General features: G+C 43.4%; 1 protein-coding gene across 1 annotated transcript in view; it reads left to right on the top strand.

The window, feature by feature from the left end:
- WDR36 (WD repeat domain 36) overlaps nucleotides 1-24,631 on the top strand; it is a 1,582,076-nt gene that overhangs the window by 314,505 nt on the left and 1,242,940 nt on the right. Inside the window, exon 3 of the mRNA XM_044064266.1 lies at nucleotides 13,129-13,229. Within this exon, the coding sequence (XP_043920201.1) occupies nucleotides 13,129-13,229 (101 nt within the window). The remainder of the gene's footprint in view (nucleotides 1-13,128; nucleotides 13,230-24,631) is intronic.

Here is a 24,631-nt window from a genome sequence, read left to right as displayed (position 1 = left end):
ACCAAGGATTCTAAGGGCAACCACAAAGTATTCTATAGCTATGTCAAGAATCTCAATGGCAACACCCAGATCTGCTCTTAGTTACAGCACAACGGCATGAAAATTACAGAACCAACTGATATTGCCAACATCCTGGCAGTTAGGTTCATTGCCAACTTTACCCCCTCTCACCCCCTAAAGGGCCCATATCTATACAGGAAGAATGCAGAGTCCCAGTAATCATATCTATGCATGTAAAAGCTGCACTCTCTAAAACCAAACAGCATCCATTTGCCCGGACAACATGGCTGCGTTTTACACGAACTTCAAAAAGGATTGGCTCCCCACCTAAGCACCATGTTCAATCATAGTTTCACGTCAGGCTTTGTGCCCACTGAATGGAACACAACAACAGTTATCCCACTCCACAAAGGGGGAGCCACCACTGATCCTGGGAACTATCGCCCTCTTAGCCTGACAAACCTGGTCTGCAAGGCCATGGAACATATTGTGAAGATTGGGTGAAGATAGGTGAAGGCTGCCAGCCTATCCAGGTAGAATTTTGGAGATAATTCTGTCATCTGTAAATATTAATGTAAACCACAGGCTGTTGTCTTAAATGGTAAAAATAGAGTTATATGTGGAACTGAAAAAAAATGTAACAGTGCACTCTACTGACCAAGTAAAGCATGTTGTGACCCTTAGATGTTAAAACTCAGTCAGTGAGTCTAGAGTGAGGCATCCTGCTTGTTGTTGTAAGCCAGAGTTAATAGCCAGAATTTATATGCATAAATGTCCTTCATTGCTCTGGTTTCTGCCCAGAGGTGAATAATGTAAATATAGTTTGTTAGCCTGGAAAACCAGGGAAGTGTGAAGAATGATGTAATGTGAACCAGGAATGTGATTTTAAAAACAGAGAGAATCAGAGAGCATTAAGCATTTTTGTCTTGACCATCCAACTCATCAGCACTGTCTTGCTCTATATGCAAGTTTATCTTCGACTTGTGTTTTCTCTTATTCTAATCTTTCTAGTTTCTAGCTATGTTTTTCTGTGAAGTCAGAACTGTACTACTGAATTATTTTAAGTATTTTTCTGTGATCTCTGAACTCTTGACTAGAACTGTGTGGTAAAAAGTATTATCTTGTATTTTGACCATGTATTATGAAATATTTTTAAACCCTTTCAACTGCGGTTGTTTTTGTAGATATAATTTAAGCTCTTTAGAGTACTTGCATGCCGTTGGTAAAATTGTACAAAGCCACTCTAATAGCTTTAGCCCTGGGCTATACTACCAATTGGATAATAATATTGCACAGTAATAATTGGACACCCTTTTAAGGGCCTTTGAGTAGCTGATAAATATTAGTGGGTGATGGCAGCTGGTACTACCGTATAGTGTGGGAAAAGGGGGCACAGCTGGAAAGCCTGTGCCAGCCTTCCCCAGATGTGTCTGTGTGGTTATGTAAACTCTTTTCAAAGTGTGTGTGTGTGTGTGTGTGTGTGTGTGTGTGTGTGTGTGTGTGTGTGTGTGTGTGTGTGTGTGTGCGTCACGAAGCACTGGCTGGACAGAGTGCTGGAGGTTTTAGCTTGCCCACTAGGCTGAGATCTGGACCCTATAGCTGTGCCAGTGGGGAGTCTTATTGGGGACCTGGAGAGCAAAGGAGTGACCAACCCTGGACTGAATGTGATCTCTGTGTGTTCTTAAGGGAAATTGCACTTTACTGTGTGTATTTGTTATCCTTTCCTCCTATGTGAGACGCCCCTCACTGGTGTTTAGTGGTGAAGATTGAAGCTCCTTGATTGCTGGGCCAGGGCACGGGTGTTTCATATTAATTGTTTGGCAGTGGTGGGATATCCACACCACATATTAATTGGTTGGCAAATACTAATTGGCTTGTAGTGGTGTGGATAGAGTGAATTCCTGTAGCTTGTGTACAGTGAGCTCTGAAGGTGTTTTGTACTCTAAATCAGCCACGCAGTGAAGAGATGTGCCAGGCTAGGGGACTGGTGCATGGAAACCTGACTAAGGCAGACCTGATTGCAGCCTAGGTTACCACTGCATCAGAAAACAGCAACCAGGAGGACAATCAGACTGGCGGTGAAGATATAATACCCTTGGAGAATGGACAGCTCAATGTTCTGCAGAGGACTTAAAAATCCATCTGGAGCTAAAGAGACTTGAGTTGGAGGCCAGGCGTGTGGAAATAGAAGTAACTGAGAGACTGAGGTGTCAAGAGAGTGAGGACAATGAGAAACTGCGATCTTTGCATGCTGAGGAGAATGAGAAACTGCTACGCCTGGAAGCTGAGGAAAAGGAGAGGCAGCATGAGAAGGAGATGCTGACTCTTCGCCAGAGTCATGGGGAAGGGAGTAACTGGACCCTAGAAGCACAACAGGTCAGTAAATTTCTTCCACAGTTTAAAGAGGGGGGGATAATTATGATAGCTTCATTCATATGTTTGAGAGGGTATGCAAACACTATGTTGACCAAAGGCTCTGGGTACGGTTCCTGACCCCCTTGCTCCATGGTAAAGCTGCAACTGTTTTGTCAAAAATGTCTGACGTTGCATGTTTTGATTATACTGCTGTTAAAAAATCACTTGTTAGAATTGTTTAAGCTAACACCTGAAACATATAGGAAAAATTTTTGTGAGCATAGACGCAAGGCAGGTGAAATTGTGTGAATATGTTGCTGAACTGGGCACTTATTTCCATAGGTGGGTGAGTGGATGTCAGGTCACCACTTTTGAAGGGCTGGCAGACCTTTTGGTGAAGGAACAAGCCCTTAGCACTTTGCCTGAGGACATGAGGATCTGGTTAGCTGATAGACAATGTGCTACTTCAGATGAGTTGGGGAAGAAGGGAGCCTTATACCTGGCAAGCAAGGCAGCCCTGCACAGGAAAGAGACCCCCAGTACTGCTCATGGGTCTAAAGGAAGCCAGGGTGGGCAGCACAGACTGCCTCAACAGAATCTGCCAGTAGCAGGGGAAGCCACTGGTCCGGGTACATGTCTAGGAGCTAGGGTTAAATGTTTTGAATGCAACCAGTGGGGCCATGTGGCATACAGGTGTCTATGGAAGCAAGGTGGGGAACAAAAGGTGAGGGAGCCAGTAAGTGGTAGACAAAATGCCAATAGTAGGTTGTCTTGGGACAACAAGGGTAGCAAACTACCACCAGAGGTTATATCCTATTGTAGTGGATGCAAAAGAGGCCATTGTCGAGAGACACAGCCTCTGATATAACCATTGTAAAGCCTGCAATGGTTACAGAGGAGCACTATATGCCTGAGCAGTCTACTCCAGTCAGGGTTTTAGGAGGGATCCCATTCCGAATATCTTTGGCTAGGGTTCACCTTGACTGGGAGGGCTGGAAAGGAAGACGGCAAGTAGGTGTGTTTGAGGATATACCTGCAGATGTCCTGTAGGGGAATGATTTTGATAGTGCTGTACCCTGTGCTTGTACAGTTACACGCAGTCAGGCTTGGAGACAAGCAGGTAAGTCTGGTAGCCTGCGGGAGACCCAGACAGACTGCATACTTGCAGCCAGGACTGATGAGGTGGTTACTTCAGGGAGAGAGCTACCCTGTAGCAGTGAGACTGAAGGTGAGCCACATCTGCTTGTGGGTACTGATGGCCCTTGGACAGAGCGACTGCAAAGGTCGAGGTGAGTAGGAGTACCCAGGCTGACAGTGAGGCACCACTGTCCGAGGATACCAGACTTCCTGTAGAAGGGGAGCTGGAAAGGGTTACAAGGAGAGAGTTGAGACAGGCTCAGCTCTCAGACCCTACATTGCAAGGCCTGAGGCAGGTAGCTATGGAGGTAGCTGATTCTCAAGGAAAGGGGGAATCTGTATACTGGGACAAAGGGCTGCTGTACAGAGAGTAGACCCCTGAGGGAGGGCTAGAAGGTGAGAGAGTACAGCAGTTGGTAGTGCCTAGAGCCTACCATCTGGCTCTTCTAACCATAGCCCATGATATTCCCTTAGCAGGTCATATGGGCATAAAATGTACAAAGATGCGTATTATGCAGAACTTCTATTGGCCTGGAATTTCCAGAGATGTAACAGGGTACTGCAGTACCTGTGAGCAGTGCCAAAAGGTAGGGAAGGCAGGCAACTCTTCTCAAAGTGTGTGCGTGTCAGCTACTTGGGCAGGGACACGAAGCACTAGTTGGTCAGAGAGGGTGCTGGAGGTTTTAGCTTGCCCACTAGGCTGAGATCTGGACCCTGTAGCTGTGCCAGTGGGGAGTCTTATTGGGGACCTGGAGAGCAAGGGAGTGACCAGCCCCGGACTGACTGTGATCTCTGTGTGCTCTTAAGGGAAATTGCACTTTACTGTGTGTATTTGTTATCCTTTCCTCCTGTATGAGATGCCCCTCACTGTTGGTGGTGAGGTTTGAGGCCTCGTGATTGCTGGGCCAGGGCACGGGCGTCACACGTATCCATCATGGAACTCATAAACAAAGACATTGGTGATCTCCAAACTCTGGACCCCACCCAGTTTGGTTTTGTGAAAGGCAGATCATGCCTTCTGTGAGGAAGTCACCAAAGCCGTAGACAAGGGTAAGGTGGTTCACACAGCCTATCTTGACCTTGCCAAAGCTTTTGACACTAGCCCCCATTCTGGAATTCTAGCTAAACTCACTAAACTAGGTATAAATCCCTACGTCATAAGATGGGTTGCCAACTGGCTCACTGACCGAACCTACACTGTAAAAGTTTCAGACTCCAAATCTGACTTCAAACCAGTGACAAGTGGAGCACCACAGGGTTCAGTCCTGGGACCTCTCCTGTTTGATATCAACTTCTCCGAAATACAGGCTAACACAGAAGGCCTCTGGCTAGCGAAGTTCACAGATGACTGCAAACTAGGAACCGTAGTAGAGTCCCAAATGATGTGGACATCCTACAGAAGGGCCTCACTGAGACAGATGCCTGGTGTCTGAGGCATGCCCTCAAGCTCCATGCCAAAAAGTGCATTGTCATCTCCTTTGGTAAAAACTCTGTACCCATGAACTACCACATAAATGACAGTCTACTTAATGCCGAATGTGTAATAAGAGACCTTGGGAACCAGGTGGAGAGTAGTTTCTCCTTTGATAATCACATCTCCACTGTAGTCAGAAAATCTTTTTATGTGGCACACCTCATCACAAAAGGGTTCTCAGCCAGGAAAAAAGAGATCATTGATGTTCTTCATCTCACATTGCTGCAGTCCTTACTTATGGGTAGTCCGCTGTCCTCGGTCGGCCCGAATACCAAAGTATTAGGCTGACGTCGGTCATGGCACCTAGAACTGACATCAGAGCGTCAGGGTATAAAAGCGCATGACCGACGTCATATCCTCAGTCTTTTTTGCCGCATGGTCCGATGCAGAAGCAGCGTTGCAAGTGCCGCTCGGCGTTCTGAGATTTTTCGAATTCGAAGTTTCAGACCGATACCAAGTTGGGCTAAGTACCCCGTTGGGGAGTATTTTTTGTTTTTTCTTGCCTCAGTTATTTACCGGATGTCAGAAAAAGTGAATAATTGTATTTCTTGTGGGAAACAGATACCGCATAGGGATTACCACTCGCTTTGTATACCTTGTTTGGGACCGGAGCACGACGTAGTAGGGTGTCGGTTTTGTGCTAGGTTCAATAAGCACACTATAAAACGGAGATTAGATTGCGCTAGGTTAGTCTTTGGCAAAAGGTGTAATTATAATATGCCGTCGGATCCTCCGGCCGCTTCCAATAAGAAGCGCAAAGACAAATCTGTAAAGCTTAGGCAGGATGATTCGTCCGTTTCGGACGCCGGTCCTTTAGAGGCTACAGGGGAGCAGGTGGACCCGGCTGAAGTTCCTGTTGAAACTCAGGGGGAAACTTTGATTTTGCAAGAGGTGGCCTCTCAGGAGTAAGGTCAGGCTGAAGGGGCCTCTCAGGTTACTATTCTCCCTACTGTAGCTAGGGTGGTTAGGCCTTCTGCTACTATCTCTAAGGCTCCTTCTAAGGGCAGGTCTGTTTTGTCTTCCTCTGGTGTAAGTCCTGGTTCCTCAGGGTCTGTGCCTAAAAGCACATGCTTAAAATGGCAGAAGATTTGATTACTTTAATTAGGGTTCTATGCCCCTCCTGATAAGAGGCCCAGGGTAGAGACAGAGTTGGAAAGTTTGGAACAGGCCTCAGATGATTCAGAGTCTTCTGTGGAAGACATGCAAGATTTTCCTACTTATTCGGATTCTGATGCAGAGGATTCCACTCCTTCTGCTTCTCCCCCTGAGGATTTTTCATTTTCAGAAACTTTACATTCCATGAGGGAACATTTTAAGTGGGAAGGACAGGATTTCTCTGATTCCCGGAAAAGGCTTAGGGAATTCTTGTTTCTACCACAGCATAGGCCCTTAGCTATTCCTCCAGTTTTGGATGTTGTTCAAGATGTTTTCTCGGAGGCTTCCCTTAATCCAGATTCTGTGCCTCCTGCGCCAGTCAAACCGGACAGGTATTACAGGGTGCCTGAGGCTCATAAGTATCTGTATAAAAGTCCTAGAGCAGACCCAGAAACCATTAGTCAGGGGCCTAAGGGTGTTAGAGCTTCTGTTGTAAAAAATCCGGTTCCTCTAGATAAAGAGGCTAGGGCTTTGGATAGATGGGGTAAGAAGGTGTATACCTCTTCTACGTTGGCAGTGAGGGCTTTAAATTGCCAGTTTCATATGTTGAAATATCAGAATTTCCTCCTTTCTCAGCTAAAATCTAAAGTGGATGCTTTAGCAGAGGGTATAGAGTGTAAAGAATTGCAAGATTTGGTACATGTCTCTGAACAGGTGGGCAAGCATTCTTTGCAGTGTGGCTTTGATGCTGTACAGGCTTCTTCTAGGGTGGCGGCCACTGGTTCAGTTATTCGAAGGCACGCCTGGCTTAAGGATCAGAATTTGTCAAAGCATGTTAAGACTAGAATTCTGGATGCTCCTTTACAGTCTGAAGTTTTGTTTGGTCCTCCTGTGGAGTCTGTATTAAAGAAAATGGAGGACGAGGACAAGGCTAAGTCTATGCAGACTGTTAAAGATTTTTTGCAGGTGCAACCTCCAAAGTTTAGTAGAAATTGGCCTGCTAAAGGATGGACGTACCCTTCTTCTGATTCTCAGTCTAGGGGCAGATCTAGACGTGGTAGGGGCAGAGCTCAGAGTTCCTTCAGACCTAGAACATGGAGTTCGCCTGCACAGTCTGCAGGTGAGGGCAGGGGTCAGTCCTTTCGTAAACAGACCCAATGACCTGCATTTTCAGCTGCCAGATTCCTCTTGCCTGGCAGCTCCTTTGGGAGGAAAGTTAGCACTTTTCAAGCAAAATTGGCTTTTGGTCACCCAGGACAAATGGGTGTTGGACATTATAAACCGAGGCTACAAGTTTTATTTCCATACATTACCTCCTTTCAAAGGTATGCCAGACGTTCCTCCTCGACAAAGGATAGAGGCTCACAAACAGATTTCTTTACTTCTTCAAATGGGAGCTATACAGCCAGTTCCTCTGTCAGAAGTGGGCCTAGGATTTTATTCTCGCCTGTTTCTAGTTCCAAAGAAAGGGAACACATGGAGACCAATTTTGAATTTATCTATCCTCAACACTTACCTGGACATTCCAAAGTTCAAGATGCTGACGTTACAACAGCTTTTACCTCTGTTGGGAAAAGATCACTGGATGGTAACTCTGGATCTCAAAGAGGCTTATCTTCATGTTCCTATCAGGCCAAGTTGCAGGAGGTACCTGCGTTTCGAGCTGGAAATTTACATTATCAGTTCTCTGCATTGCCCTTTGGCTTATCTACTGCCCAGAGTGTTCACAAAGGTTCTGGCTCCAGTGATAGCCTTTTTCAGGTTAAGAGGAATTCAGATTTATCCTTATTTGGTCGATTGCCTGATTATTGCTCAAGAGAAGGACGAACTTCTTCATCATCTACAGTATGTGATGGCAGTGTTAAGATGCCTAGGGTATTCTGTGAACGAAACAAAGTCCAGTCTAGTACCCTCTCAAGACATGTGCTTCCTGGGTGTGAGACTGAATACAGCTTCCCAGATGGCCTTTTTGACCCCGGACAAACAAAGAAGCCTTTCTCTTTATTTCCATCAAATGTCTCTACAGTCCAGGCTGACTGCAAGGACAGTCCTTCAAGCCTTGGGGTTCATGGCATCTTGTATTCTGGTGCTTCCCAATGCCAAACTGCATATGAGGAAGCTTCAATGATATCTCAAAAATGTATGGACACAACACTGCCAAGATCTAGACACTGTCATTCAGATAATACCTTGCATTCAGAAGGAATTTTTGTGGTGGGCTCAGGAATGTCACCTAAACAAGGGACTCTCTGTGACCCGACCAGAGGCGAGTCAGATTCTAACGACAGATGCCTCGGACAAGGCTTGGGAGCACACCTCAATGGAAAATGGGTGCAAGACACGTGGCCTGTCAGACTTCAACATTTGCATATCAACTTGAAAGAGATGTTAGCAGTCCAGTTTGCATTAATGGCTTTCAAGGATTTACTTCATCCAGGGCAGGTGTTGATTCAAACAGACAACACAACTGTCATGTGGTACATCAACAAGCAAGGGGAACCCATTCATACCCTCTTTGCAGGCAAGCGATGATTTTGTGGGAGACTGCTCTCAGTTTACAACTCAATCTTCAGGCAAGGTTTCTGCCAGGAGCACAGAACTCCTTAGCAGATGTGTTGAGCAGACAAATAGTGGATCCTCACGAGTGGAAATTGGATCCTCATGTATTCCAGCAGTTGACAGTGTTATGGGGACTCCAGACATAGATCTGTTCGCTTCTCCACTAAATTACCAGTTGCCAAAGTTTTGCACAAAAAAGTTTCATCACACAGCTTGGAAGGTGGATGCTCTGTCATTCAGTTGGAGCAATCTTCATGTTTATGCCTTTCCACCTCTGCCTCTCCTTCCCAAGGTACTCTTGAAAGCCAGACAAGACAAGCCAGCCATGATTCTGATAGCACCGGATTGGCCTCGACAGCACTGGTACCCACTTCTGAGGAGTTTAGTGAGGGAGCCTCCATGGCCTCTACCTTTAATTCCACATCTTTTGTCTCAGGAGGGCAGTCACTTCCTCAATGTCAGGATTCAGTCTCTGCATCTTACAGCCTGGCATATTCTGTTCTAGACCCTGGAGGGTCTCAGCTTCCACAACAAGTTTTGAATGTTATTTTGGAGGCCAGAAGGCCTAGTACCAGGAAAGTTTACGCGGATAAATGGAGGAGATTTTTTATTTGGAGCAAAGCAAAGTCATTTGATGTTTCCAAGCCTAATTTAAGTGCTTCTCTTCAATACCTTACTGAGTTGTTGGACAAAGGTTTGTCTTTCTCCTCTATAAAGATTCATGCTGCAGCCATTTCTGCTCACTATGATTGTGATCCTCCTTTATTCTCTCATCCTGTGTTTAAGCAATTTCTTAGAGGGGCAAAGAACATAAGACCCCCACGTAGAGCCCCTACTCCTGCTTGGGATCTCAATTTTGTGTTGGAAAAACTTAATCTACAACCTTTTGAGCCTGCAGCTACTGCCAAATTAAAGTATTTGTCATGGAAGACTGCTTTTTTGTTGGCCATTACTTCTGCAAGAAGGGTTTCTGAATTACAGGCCCTTATGGCAGTGGAGCCTTTCCTAATTTTTCATAAGGACAGGGTATCTTTGCGTACTAATCCTTCCTTTATGCCTAAAGTGGTTTCTAGTGTGGCTTTAAATCAAACTATTCATTTGCCTACTTTTTATGCAAATCCCCAAAATAAAGGGGAGAAGATTTTGCATACTTTGGATATTCACAGGCAGTTACGTTATTACTTGAGCAGAACCAAGGAGTTCAGACAGTCTCAGCAGTTGTTTGTTTCTTTTGCTTTGGGTTTTCAGGGTAAACCTGTGTCAAAACAAACTATTTCTAAATGGATTGGGAGTTGTATTTCTTTCTGTTATTCCCATCATGGTAAGGAGGTTCCGGCTGGAGTTAGACCTCATTCCACTAGGGCTACTGCCACTTCTACTGCCTTTCTAAGAGCGGTAGCTACAAAGATATTTTGGAAGCAGCTACTTGGAGTTCAGTACATACTTTCTCTAAACATTACCACCTTCCTCTTTATTCTAAATCTAGGGCTGGGTTTGCCACTGCAATATTACAGGGCATTTTAGCAGCCCCTAATGCTTTATGATATTTCCATCCTCCCATTCCCGTTGCTTTGGGATTCTACCCATAAGTAAGGACTGCAGCAATGTGAGATGAAGAACATAGTACAGTTTTGTACCTACCATAAATGTAGATGTTCGAAGATCCACATTGCTGCAGTCCAATTTACCCTCCCTCCTTCCCCACTGCTGTTTGTTATGGTTCTATAGTTTGGGTGGTGGTTGTTGTTGGACATGCTTTTGGGAGGTATTCTGTTTTTGGCTGTGGCCTCTATGTTTAGGGCCTTCTGACATCTGGGGCAAGAAAAGACTGAGGATATGACGTTGGTCATGCGCTTTTATACCCTGACGCTCTGATGTCAGTTCTAGGCGCCATGACCGACGTCAGCCTAATACTTTGGTATTCGGGCCGACCGAGGACAGCGGACTACCCATAAGTAAGGACTGCAGCAATGTGGATCTTCGAACATCTACATTTATGGTAGGTACAAAACTGTACTTTCTCCTCTACTCTGCAATCATTAGAACCGTTGTTGAATACAATGCCCCTTTTGGAATGTACCTCACAAGACATCTGCAGCAGCTGTAAAGGCCACAGAAATACCTCACAAAGAGGATTACTGGCCTAAAACAGATGCCCAACACTGACCATCTCAAAAAACTCCAGCTTTACTTTGTAGCGTATCACCTACTCTGAGGGGATCTCTGCCCAACATATAAAGCTATGTTAAACCCAGAGGTTTTGGACATGCTACACCTTAAGAAATCCCAATCCCTCCGAGCTACTTGCTCTAGGGACCTAAGCCTTGTCACCATGTTAAACAGGGCATGCTGGAGGGATAGATTCCTGTCCCAGAGACTTCCTATACTCTGGAACAAGCTACCCATCTGTGTCAAGCAATGTTCCTCATTAGCACTATTCAAGAAAAATCTTGATGAGGGATGGGAAATGGGAAATACACCCAGTGATCATTTCTATGGCTCTGCTTGACAGGTGGCCAATAGCCTAGTACCTACTTATGAACCTATAAGAAGTCTCCAAAATTTTCCTGGCTAAATGGATTACTGACTGTATTTCAATGATCTATTCAAATAATGGTATGGTATTGTCTCGCCCTCCTAGGGCCCATTCTACTAGATCTGTGGCTACGTCATCTGCTTTCTCCTCCAGATCGATTGACCAAGTGGCCACCGCGCAAATTTTGTCAAAGATTCATACCTTTCGATGCATTATAAATTGGACATTTGTCTCCAGTAGTAGAGCCTCCTTTGGTTTGACAGTGCCCTGGCATATCCTTCTTTGAGGCCAACCAAGAGTTATATAGTTGGGGAAGTTATGCACTTACCGTAACTTGGCATCTGTGCTGTCTATTTTCATTCTTCCCAACCATTTTCGACTGGTTGCTCCTAGAGTATCTGTGGACTATATAGTAACCGTCACGTTCCTGGTTTGAGCCTCTGATATTTTTCTATCTGTTTCTGCTCATATGTCCAGTAGGCAATAAGGCAACAAACTTGATCTGAAGAAGCTAGGGAAGGTGTAGACCGTTGTGGGTAGAAGGATAAACTCGAGACTGGGATCCAAGTCTGAAAAATGCAGGAGAGCCAGATCCAAAGGTCAAATCTGTGACCGATCAGTGAGGAAGAATGAAAACTGAGAACACAGATGCCAAGTTATGGTAAGTATATTGCATTAGGACCGGTGCAGTGGTGCAGCGGTTTGCATTGTCACCTCACAGCAAGAGGTTCTCTGGTTCGATTCTTGGCTGGAGTGCCTTCTGTGTGGAGTCTGCATGTCCTCCCTGCGTTAGTGTGCGTTTCCTCCGGGTGCTCCGGTTTCCTCCCACATTACAAAGACATGCATCTGGAGCATTTCTTCCCGGGCCTCCACTAAAAATTGGTTCATTCCGACTCGGACTTTCCGGTAAATAAATGTTAAATAAGTAAATAAATGCAATAAATATTACCAGAAATTGTAAGTCAACATCTGAAAAGTTATTTCACAGAAAGGTTCAGTTCCTATGTGTATTAATGCCATAATGTCAGACAAACTGAATCCAATGGGCATAACAACTTTGTGTAAAACACTGTAGTTGTTTATTTGCTGTTCATACTTTGTTTTCACCTGCACAGTAGGTCGTTTCCTCCAGCTCTCACTAGTCTGTGTGTCTCCTTTGAAACTGCACATCCATTTTTCTTTCTGCAGTCTTTCACTGGAACCTGCTACTGCTGCTGCACAAGTCATTAAGCAGGAAACACTGCTGTCAGTTTCTGTTTACTTTTACTAAGGAATGGTAGTTGCCATACTGTTCAGCACAAACTGCTAATTGCAGCAGTCACATTCATTGTATTCTAGGTCTGAAGAAGGACCTTTTAAGTCAGAATAAAGGCAGTAGATCTTATTTTTGTAATACTTAATAAGCAGCTGCACACAGTCTGAGCAGCATTTTGTTCATGTACTTGAGCTTTCATGTGAGCACAGGCAGCTCTGTGTTGTTTCTTGAGATATTTAGAAAAATATGAAAATGATTATAGAAATGAAAAGTATATGGAAAGCATTTAATCTCTAGCTGCGGTGTACAAGCACTGATGAAGATGTGTTGCCCATCAGATATGTTTTGAGATTTAAGTATTTCAACAGCGTGTATTTAGCATGATTTTGAAATCAATTAATGTAAACATGAGCAAGCAGCATTACACTTCTAGATGCTTCACTAAAATGGATCCTAGAGAAGTGTCAAGATATACCACTGAGGTTTAGGGAGACAAGTGTTTACAGGAGGAGTTTGAGTGCTTTCTGTGTTTGAAATTGTTGTAGTTTCAAAGTTAAAATTTTCATCTTTGCTAGTATTGAAAGATTTTTCATTACAAAAGGCATAATCACAGTACTGAGGCCTGGAGTCTGGAAGTGCAGTCAGTCCATTGACACTCCCCTTTTTTCACTATTAAAATTCAGTCTAGTTAGTAAATTTGTTCATTTTTCTTTGCAGGTAATGCCCTCCCAGAAGACATCTCCTGTTTGGCGGCAGACAGAATGCTGGTCTTTGCTTCACATGGAAATCTTGTTAAGGCATTTGCTCGGAGCAAAGAGGTTATTGTTTTGATTAACTCATCGAGATATGTATTTTTTTTTCTGTTTTGGTGACTGGCTAAGTACACTAAATAAAAACTGTTTGAGGTATGGCCCAGGAGTAGCAATTTAACATTGACAGCTCAGTGCATGGTTAAAAGCACATGGATCCTACTCATTCATTCATTCCATCCAATCTGACATGAATCCTTGAACCATTTGTCAGAATTGACTCAGCAGCATTAGTGTTCCAGTTTTGAATCCCTTAATTTTCCTCTCGTAATGCATCAGTCCCAAGTACTTCAGATCATTTGCCACCTTTGCAACCAGATGCATATTCCCTTTAGCTAAATGCAGCACCTCGTCTTTCAAAATTAATAGTTTTTTCTTGCATAGTTTGAATTAGTGACCTTAAGGCTTTGTTGTTTTCTTGATATTCCTAGTTTAAATATTTTAAGAGTTTCTGTAACCCCTTTCCTGTGTGACATATCCTTGCCACTTATTCCTGTCAGAGTTAGAATAATATTTTCCTGGTAGATGGTTACTCTTGGTGTTGATACTGTTACAGTTTGCCATAGTAGTTTTTCATAGCTTTATATTGTGTAGAAAATACATTTAAAAGGTTATTAGAGTATTGGGGTTTTGAACTCTCTGCTGCTAGTATTATTTTCCCTGGTGTTATAGAAGTTACTGTGTTTTGTGTATTTAGTTGTTACAGTATGCTGGATCCCACTATGGATAAACAGACTAGCTTCAAGAAATGTTCCATGTGTGGTTATAAGATCCCACCACAGGACCTACATGTGGTCTGCTTGGGTGTCCCCCATCTCTTGGTAGACTGCAAGATTTGCAAGGGGCTTGGGCCATGAGCATTAGCAGACTGAAAACTTTAATTTGAAAGAATTACTTCCTCCATATCTAGTGGCTTCTAAAGCCAAGAAATTTGCTGAGATGCACTCAAAGCTTAAAGAATTGGATACAGAAGATACATGCACATCTGTCATCTTTCTCTTCAGCACTGAAATAGCAGTGCCTTGATGGCTCTTACGCCGACTTCCATCTCCCTCCTGATCCAGACTCATTAGAGCTGATCATACTGCATGATCCTTCTAGAAAGGAATTTTCTGTGGCCTGGTCAGACCAGTATGCTCCCTCAAAACCCTGTACAAACAGGTTCTTCATGTCTTGGAGTGCTTCCGAAGCAGACTTGTACCACTTGAATACAGATGCTTTTAAGAACCCAGATAAAACTGGGAATCCTTCTGTTCCCTTTGGCTCTGAAGGTGGCTGAATCCACCCATGTTGCACCGATTGTGCTGCCTTCACAGGACCGTGCTCCGATGCCTTCAGATCCGTCCCTACATTAGTGGCTGGCACTCTTGATGCACACTTCCTATTTAGCTTTGTTTCACAGATCAGATTCTTTCAACTCTGGCCTTGTCAGAGCTGCGACTGACTTAGGATCTGGTGGAGGGGGGGGGGGCAGGCTGGTGACCTCATTGCAGGTATCTGATCCATTGGTTTCTGCTTCGTGGTTCCTGTTGAGGTCATCTGTGCTTGGCTCTGCAGTCCTTATCCTGTCAGTGGAGCCATCCAATTTCCTGGTTTCAGAGCCTCTTCCTCCTGTTGAGACCATTTCCCTGGGGGAGGGTCAGAACCAGAACCTGGGGCATGATATTCAGATCTGACTGAGGTAGGTTTGAGTTTGTAGGTGTTGGGGGTTGACTGGCTTTCCTGTGAAGACAGTGCCACAGATCCAGTTCCTTTCAGTCCCTCTCTGTCTGCACCTGTGTTGTTGAGAGTTGTAGGCCTCATGGCTTTGTTGATTATAATGATTCACTTTGCAGATTTCTACATGAGAATTTTGCAGCATCTTTTTCAGGCTCAATAGTCTTAATGGTTGCACTCTCTCTCTGTCTAAGACCATCATTATTACAAACTCAAGCAGGTTTCAGCTGAGGTGGTAGCAACAGCCAGTGTAAGTTTCTGTGGGAAAACCCTTCATAACCCCAGACCCAGTAGACTACTGATGCATCCTCCCGGGGGGCATTATGAAGTGAGAATGGTCTAAGGTCAGTGGTTGAACACTGATGTCAATGCAGACATAAATGTTGGAGTTGAGGCAGTCCTCCTTGGGTTGCAGGCACTTCAGGACCACCTTCCTCAAAGAGTGATATCCATCCAAACAGATAACATGCTTGTAGTTTGGTACATCAGCAAGTAGGGAGGAACCAAGTCTTATAGACTGTGTCAGGAAACAGTGAGTGTTTGGCAGTGGGTGATGGCCTTGTGTCACTTTCTTGTCACAACACACATCACCAGAGTTATAAACTACCTTGTGAACAGAGTCAGCAGGACTGTCCTCATGCCTCATGAGTGGTTCCTCAGTCCAGCAGTAGCCAATCATATTTTTCATTGCTGGAACACCCCTTGCTGTGATCTGTTTGCCTCTCCTGACAACACCAGGTGTAGCAAGTACTTCACCTTGATTCTCCTGTTGGGACAGTCACCAAGATATACTGCATCTCAAATGGCCTCCAGGGTTCCTTTATGCTTAACCCCCTCTTCCCTTGCTATTCAGTTATCTGCAGAAAGCAATGAAGTGCAAGATGACGGTTGTCCTCATAACCCCCTTCTGAAGCCTAATCTTTGGGAACCCCCCCCCCCCTGGCTCCTGGATCCCATACACAAGGTCTAATCTCTCACGTCTATGGGAAGCCTCACCAAGACAGCCCCAATCTGAAGTTAATTACTTGATTTCTTCAATTCCAGTGATGGCCAAGGATGAATTCCTAATCAAGAATGTGGTTAGAAACCTAACAGCTTCCCAAAAAGATTCCACGTGCAAGGTGTACCACAGTAAATGGAAATGATTTGTCTTTTTGACTGATAATCTGAACATTGACCCTTTCTCTGCGTCTGTTCCAAACTTCCTCTGTTTTTTAGCGTCCATTTTCCATTCAGACTCTAGTTTCTCCATGAACAAGGTTCAGCTAACAGCAGTCTCTTTAATTTTCATATGGGCCTCAGAGATCAATCACTTGCCTGTCACATAAGCTCTGCAAGGTCTTTCTTAAAGGGATCTTTCTAATTAGACCCCCAAACAAAGATTTGCTACAGCCATAGGACCTAAATCTTGTTTTGGGGGCCCCAAGTCCCCTTTTTAACCAGCATCTTCTTCAGAGCTGAAGTTTCTGTCTTGGAAAACAATTTTCCTAGTAGCCATCACATCAGTCAGAAGAATTTCAAAACTTTTTGCCTTATCATCCCTTCCTTGTTTACTTTTTCACAAAGGTAGGGTGACACTCTGAGCTAATGCTTCCTTTCTTCCTAAGGTTGCTTCGGAATCCAACATATCTCAAACCCTTCATTAAGTGACAGATTTTGTCAGTATTTTTCCACAACTATGCTGACAAAGGTGAATACATTTTGCAAACCTTAGATGTTCGTAGTCCGTTGCATTTCTACTTTCACAGAGCCAAACCTTTTACAAAAGACAGTGATCTTTTCACTTCCTTTTCTCCCTATAAACTTGAGCAAAACGTAATGACAGTTTTTTTTATCTTCAGATGGCTTTCATACTGAGTGTCTGTCATGAATCCAGGACTGTTTTGTAGTTCCAGTGTTGGCCCATACCTTACTTGGATAGATGGAAGTTTCTCTGTTCACCAGTGAGAGTGGGGAGCTTTGAGCAGCCTATCTGTCCCTGGAGGAGTGGTTTTCAGCTCAGAATTTGTAGTGTATTGGCCATTTTGGGCTAATTTCTATCCCTTTTATCTTCCTGCTATAAAAACCTGCATTTGCGTGTGTTTTGCTCTTGTATCAGCTAAGCAAGAACCTGCTCAGGTGATCTGCCAAGTCCTACAGCAGCAGGAGAAAAGAGAGACTTTGGTTTGATTTAAGTACTTTTTTGGCTTGCTTCTTGTTAGAAATTGCTAATTCTGCTTAAACGCTCTGTTTCTAGCATTCATTTGATACAAAAACGCCTTTTGCAACATTTTAATTGTACTTATTTACTGTTTGCACTTTAAACTCGTTTTTTTGAGCATTTAAACTATTTTAACTGTTGTAGGCTACACACTCAAGTGCGATAGCCATTTTTCTGTGCTTTAAAGTGATTATTTTGTCTTAACTGTCTTAAACTCTTTTAAAAAAAAAAAGCGATCCCATACTTGTTTCCCGCCTTTCTGAAGCTAGCAGAGTCCAGTTTTCAGAGTTTGCCGAATCCAGGACTGTTTTGTAGTTCCTGTATTGGCCCAATACCTTACTTGGATAGAAGGAAGTTTCTCTGTTCACCAGTGAGTGGGGATTATCCCCAATCTGTCCCTGGAGGAGTGGTTTTCAGCTCCGAATTTTTAGTTTATTGGCCATTTTGGACTAATTTCTATCCCTTTTATCTTCCTACTGTAAAAACCTGCATTTGCGCGGTTTTGCGCACTGCACAGCGCCAGTTAGCTGGGGTTAACCATCCCCAGCTCCACAAAGTCTGCTCTTCAGTTTTTCCCTTATAACTTCAGCCTTTCAGCCGAAAGCACTTAGACCCGCATCTTTCATCCCAGTACTTGTTCTAAACCTGCTGCAGCACTAGATAACCCCCCAGCACTCAATCCCCGCATCTGCCAAGAATAGAATAGCCTTTATACTTCTCTACTTATTCAGACATGTCCAAGAGACCGCTCCCGGTGTACTGTCCAGCCTACCTGATGAGCCTGGGCATCTAGAGGCAATGCTACAACTGCCTCATGTACACACACAACCCTCTCCTCCTACTACCAAACACGAACACTTGCAAGAGATGTACTTATACAGCCAATCTAGAGGCACAGCTCTCTCCAACCAAGACTGGAACAGACCGTCAAAAGGAGAAGGAAACAACTCGCAACACCCAACTCACTGCAAATAGACCAACTAAACCAACACCTCCAAATCCTACACATAAAAACACCAAGACATATACGGAGGCTGTCATTACAAATCTAAATCTGCCTAGGCAACAGAGACCTCCAAAGCAGACATGCAAGCAACCTCCTCCCACCAACACACCTCAAACAGCACATAACCCACAAACTTGGTGTGCCACACAACCACAGCCCATAAGGCAAAACCACATAGCCAACACACTAGTGATAGGTGACTCTATAGTCAGGCACACGGACATCCCACTCACCAGGCTAGACAAAGAGAAGGTTACCATCAGCTGCTTGTCCAGTGCCAGAATCTGCCACATAATGCATGCACTCAAGTCACTACAAGGCAAGTACAAATGTGACTCTGTCATAGTCCATGTAGGTGTAAATGACCTGAGACATACCTCCCTGGACTACATGAAAAGAGACCTGGAAGAGCTCTCCAATCTTGTAGCCCAGGCAGGAATAACCCTAGCCCTGAGTAGCATCCTGCCTTCACCAAAAGTGATACCACAGTACAAGGATAAAATGATCAACTGCAACAATTAGCTAAGCTTCTGGTGTCATTCAAAGGGGATCCGGTATCTGTCTGCCTGGGATGACATGCTTGACAGGCCACGATGCCTCACCAGAGAATGCCCTGCACTTGTCACCCCTGGGATTTAGAATATTGGCCAAGGCTCCTGCCGCCCCTATAGTGCCTTTTTTAGGCAAGGCTCAAAAAACAAACCCACCACCATAAGAACTACAGGAAACAAAAAACTGAGGGCAATGTTACTCAATGCTAGGAGTCTGAACGTCAAAATGCACTCAATCAAGGCACTCCTCAAAATGGAGAACATTGATATCTGTGCAGTGACTGAGACCTGGTTCAAGGCTCCCGAGAGCACCCCACATTACCAGGCTATAATTCGTACCACCTGTTTCGGCCACCAAACCCGGACCGAAACACGAAGGGCAGAGGTGTGTCCATATTCATCAAGGACATCCACACCTGTTGGTTAGTTGAAAAATACGATGCCTCTGAAATCATCCAAGTGCAACTAACCCAGGGCAAAAATGCATTCCAAATTGTAGCTTGTTATAGATCCCCCACCATGAACCAGGATGCTCACTTCTCATTCCTGGGGACATTGGAAAAAATGAGGGTCTAACCAATTACCATAATAATGGGTGATTTCAACTACCCCAACATAAACTGGAAAAACTACTCTTGTACTTAACCCCCTTGCTCAGCGATTCCTGGAGTTCATAAACTCTAGCACCCTGGAGCAACTTGTCAATGCCCCCACCAGGGGCAACAGTATTCCGGACCTGCTCATTACCAACATGGGTGACCAGTGCGCAACGCCCGAGATCAACTCCTCGCTTGTTGGATCAAACAATAAACTAATCACCCTAGATAACCACATCCCGACCCCAACCCTTCACAAGGAAACCATCCTAAAACATTTCTCCAAAGCGAACTTCACGCTTCTCAAAACTGAGTTGACTAACTTCGCGACACCCCTGCAGATGGATAACACAGTCAATACAGTCACGACTGCTGAATCCTACACAAATGTACAGTAGAAGCACCTGCACGAGTACATGGATCGTGCTATCCCCAATAAAACAAAGACACTATCCTCCAAAAAAAAAAAAAAAAGGAAGCCGATCTGGTGGACCTTGCCATTAACAAACTCTACAACAGAAGGAAGAAACTGTTGCAAAAAAGAGTAAAAACCCAGGTATGGAGGAACCCACTGACGAGCCTCAGTAAGAAACTAAGATCTCTCATAAAATCCTCCAAAGCTAATTTTGAAAGAAAAATTGCCACGGATTCCAAAGACCAACCACAAGGCATTCTTTAGCTATTTCAAGAATCTCCATGGCAACACCTAGATCTGCACCGAGCTACAACAGAACGGCACAAAATATACAGAGCCAACTGATCTTGCCAATATATTGGCAGATAGGTTTAGTGCAAACTTTACTGACCCTCTCCCTCCAAAGGGCCTATAACTATACCTGATGGCTGCAGAGCCCCTGCAATCACAAACACTCTGGTAAAAATGGCACTCTCTAAAGCCAAACGCACAGCATCTTACACGAACTCCAAAATGAACTAGCCCCCCACCTAAAATCCATGTTCAACCACAGACTCACCACTGGCTATGTGCCCACAGAATGACACACAGCAACTGTTATCCCACTCCGCAAAGGAGGAACCACCACAGACCCCGGAAACTATAAACCTATTAGCCTGGTCTGCAAGGCCATGGAGCGTATCATCATGGAACTTATAAACAAGGATATAGGTAACTCCAAACTCTGGATGCTACCCAATTCGGGTTTATAAAAGTTAGGTTACATCTCCTAAAATTGGTGGACTTTGAAACAGTTACTAAGGCCATAGACGAAGGCAAGGTGGTCCACACAGCCTACCTGGACCTAGCTAAGGCCTTTGACACTATCCCTCATTCAGGAATCATTGATAAACTTACCAAGCTTAACATAAACCCTTACATGACGAGATGGGTGGCCAACTGGCTCATGGACAGAATCCACATGGTAAGAGTTGCTGACTCCAGATCCGACTTCAAACCAGTGACAAGTGGAGTACCCCAGGGTTCAGTCTTAGGACCCCTCCTGTTTGGTATATACTTCTCTGAAGTGCAAGCGAACACCAAGGGTCTGTGGCTAACCAAGGTCGCAGATGACTTCAAACTGAGTGTCATTATCGATTCCCCTGCTGATGTAGACATCCTGCAAAAGGACCTCACCGAGATGGACACCTGGTGTCAAAATCATGGCCTCAAACTAAATGCCAAAAAGTGCATTGTTACCCCCTTTGGCAAAAACACGGTACCCATGAATTACCAAATAGGGGGAAGTTCACTTAACACAGAATGTGTGATTAGAGACCTTGGAACCCAAGTGGATAGTAACCTCTCCTTTGATAACCACATTGCCACAATGGTAAGAAAAATCTTTCTACGTGGACCACTTAATCACAAAAGGGTTCACATCTAGAAATAAAGAAGTCATTGTTCCCCCCTACTCATCACTTATCAGGCCCCTCAATGAATACAATGACCCGTTTGCGATGTACCTCACAAGACACCTACAACAACTTGAGAGGCCCCAAAAGTACCTCACCAAGAGGACTGCTGGCCTCAAACAATTGCCCTATGGCGACTGGCTCAAGAAACTCAAACTCTACACGGTCACATACCACTTAGTCCGAGGAGACCTCTGTCTGACATACAAAGCTATGTCAAACCCGGAATTGTTGGACATGTTGCACTTGAAGAAAACCCAATCTCCCCGAGCTACACACTCTAGGGACCTAAACCTCACCACAACAATAAATAGGACATGGTGGAGAGAGATTAGTGTCTCAGACTTCCCATGCTCTGGAACAAAATTCCCATCCACGTCCAGCAGAGCTAGTCATTGGCACTATTCAAGAAAAACCTTGATAAGTGGATGGGTGATGGGAAATTCACCCCTGGGTTTATGTCTGGGGCACTGCTCTATAGAGGGGCAGGAATTTTAACAATATACGGGTGGCGAAAGCCAATACACTGTTGGCTAGGCTTGCTTTGGTCCTCGGGCCAATAGCCTCGTACCTGCCTATGAACCTATCTATGATGAACAAAACAAGTCCTTCACTGTGTACGAAAGTAAAAAAAAAAACCACTCCACAAGAACAGCTGTTACCTCTGTGGCCTTCTTTAGGTTTTTGTCAGTAAGAAAAATGTGTGATGCTGCTACCTGGTCCTCCATACATACTTTTGTCAGCCATTATAAATTAGATTCCTTGTCTATGGTTAGAGCATCATTTGATGCTACTGTCGTAAAAGGTATAGGACATCCAGGACATATTGTAGCTGGGGATTCTAACCCATTTGTTGTATTGGATGGACTGAGTAAATAAGATACTAAAATTTATGTACTTATAATAATGCTAGATCCTCTTATTCATGCCCATTTGGTATGACAACCCTTCCACTGCCCCCTTTCCTTCTCTTGTAAGACTTTGAGTGTGTGATTTAGTAATAGTCTCTCGTTCTTCAGTCAGTGTAGTAATACCTAGTTCTTTTGGTGTAATTTGATATCCGATTTACTCAGGGTGACTGATCCATTATGGGAGGGAAATTCTTAAAAGACTTGAGGCTGGGAGCCTTAGTGATGCTGAGTTGGATCTGACAAGAGGCTCAAGGACCCATCTTCTTAGCAATGACAGATGGTTTGGCTTCCTCTATGGCCTGTAGTATGAGAAGTGGCCAGAAGATGGCAACATTATCCATTTATTTTTTTTTATGACAGACACTACGAAGACTACATTGTTATCACTGTTTTATCCTGTCAACCATTCTTAGCTGATGCCTGAATGTTATTGCTTTATTAAATGTGGTTTCCCCTCCTACATTCCAAGTGATGAGGAGAGCAATTTATTATTTGATGTTAGGATTTAAGGAAGCTTTTTTGTTCTTTTGACTTGTGCTTCATATGTTATTGAAACACAGTGAAGCAGTTTGGTTGGGGTAAATTAACGGAATGCAAATTTTGTGGTTGTGTGATATATTTCTGTATGTATGTATGTGTATGTATATATATATATATATATGTATATATATATATATATATATATATATATATATATATATATATATATATATATATATATATATATATATATATATATATATATATATATATATATATATGGGGTCCATACACTAGATCGAATTTTCACTAATTCAAAATAGTGCATGGAATGCTCTCTGCAGTGAAAGTGCACTTAATCGAAAGTGCACTTACGCAAAGTTTAGTACAACGAACGGGTATTGTACTGAACTTCTGTGCAGTACTCACGGACCTTAGGGTTAGGGCACGGGTCATGGTAAGGGGATAGCCCATAGGGCTATCCCCTTACCATGACCCGTGCCCTAACCCTAAGGTCCGTGACGACTGTAGTGCAGTGAAAGGCATAGCAATGTCCTCTACTATGGTGCGATAGTCACGAACCTTAGAGTTAGGGCATGGGTTAGGGTAAGGGGATAGCTTTACTAACTATGCCCTTACCCTAACCCGTGCCCTATCCCTAAGGTCCATGACTGTCGCACCATAGTGGAGGACATAGATTGTTTTTTTATGTCCTCCACTGTGCTGCGGTGTTTTCGGTGAAGTGCATTTACGCAAAAGTTCACTTTCGTTAAAGTGAACTTTTGCAGAAGTGAGGCTTCGTATTATAAGTTCAAAGTAGTGAACTTTCGTTCTTGTAATAGGAATCCATATATATATATATATATATATATATATATATATATATATATATATATATATCTATATATATAGATATATATATATATATATATATATATATATATATATATATAAATATACGTACATATATATGTATATATATGTGTACACACACACACACACACACACACACACACACACACACACACACACACACACACACACACACACGAGCATGAACCATTTATTTTTTTTCTCAGTCTACAGCTGGTAGACTGTTAGACAAGACATCTGAGGTGAAGTACTGCCTTTAGTTCTGGCCCAGGTTTCCTGACTTGAGAATCTACCAATTATTATACTCATTCTAGTTAATAAGTAATTGTTAATGCATGGTAGTGTGTAGCAGAACTATCTGACCAGTTTTGAAGTGGGTACCAGCAGCTTGTTTCCATTTAGCAACGAAGTCTAGAAGTAAGGAGGAAGCAATTATTAGAATGAATACAAAAAATAATAAATAATGACTTTAGTAGTACAAATAAAATGTAGATTGCTAATGCAGGATAGAGAAAAAGAATGGAAAGAGAGGCAAAAATATAAAATACCACAATAACTTGAAAACTTAACAATGCTGTGCAATTGTACTAAAAATTAAATTAATGAAGACAAGAAAACATACTAAGATAATTTTCAGTATAATAATAAATGCAACCCTAAAAAACTCTGGACAGCCATTAAAGAAAATCTTGCATTTCAGCCATAAATTCATCCATAACCCCTCTCCCAATAACTCATCACTTGAAAATGCAATAAACTTCAACTCTTACTTCATAGACAGTGTAGTATCTCTAACCAGGGATTCCCCAGCATTTAATCCTAACCCTGCCCGTCAGCCACGCATCAGCACATCCACTTTCACCTTCTAAACCTGTACCTTTATCCTATATATAACTACTTTTAAACAAACAGTTGATGACCTTTCAAGCAAGTAACTTAAAATGGCAACTGATAGCATTACCTACTTTGTCTCAATCCTTATAAGCAGGTCAGTCCAGGAATCCCATATTCCCTTTCTCTGGAAAAAGTCGCACATTATCCCTCTGCAAAAAGGAGGAAATTCAAAAGACATTGCTAACATTAGACCTATAGCAGTCTTATCTCTCCTCACCAAAATATTTCAAAAATGTATTCAAAAATAATTGCTAAACTATCTCCTGCAGGAAGAACTCCTATCCCCCACATAACATGCCCTCCATCCTTCTCATA

The sequence above is a fragment of the Protopterus annectens genome, chromosome 2.part2 (genome assembly GCF_019279795.1).
Source record: "Protopterus annectens isolate FY-2018-M chromosome 2.part2, PAN1.0, whole genome shotgun sequence".
Classification (NCBI taxonomy): Eukaryota; Metazoa; Chordata; order Ceratodontiformes; family Protopteridae; genus Protopterus; species Protopterus annectens.
This window is presented reverse-complemented; position numbering and strand designations above follow the sequence as displayed.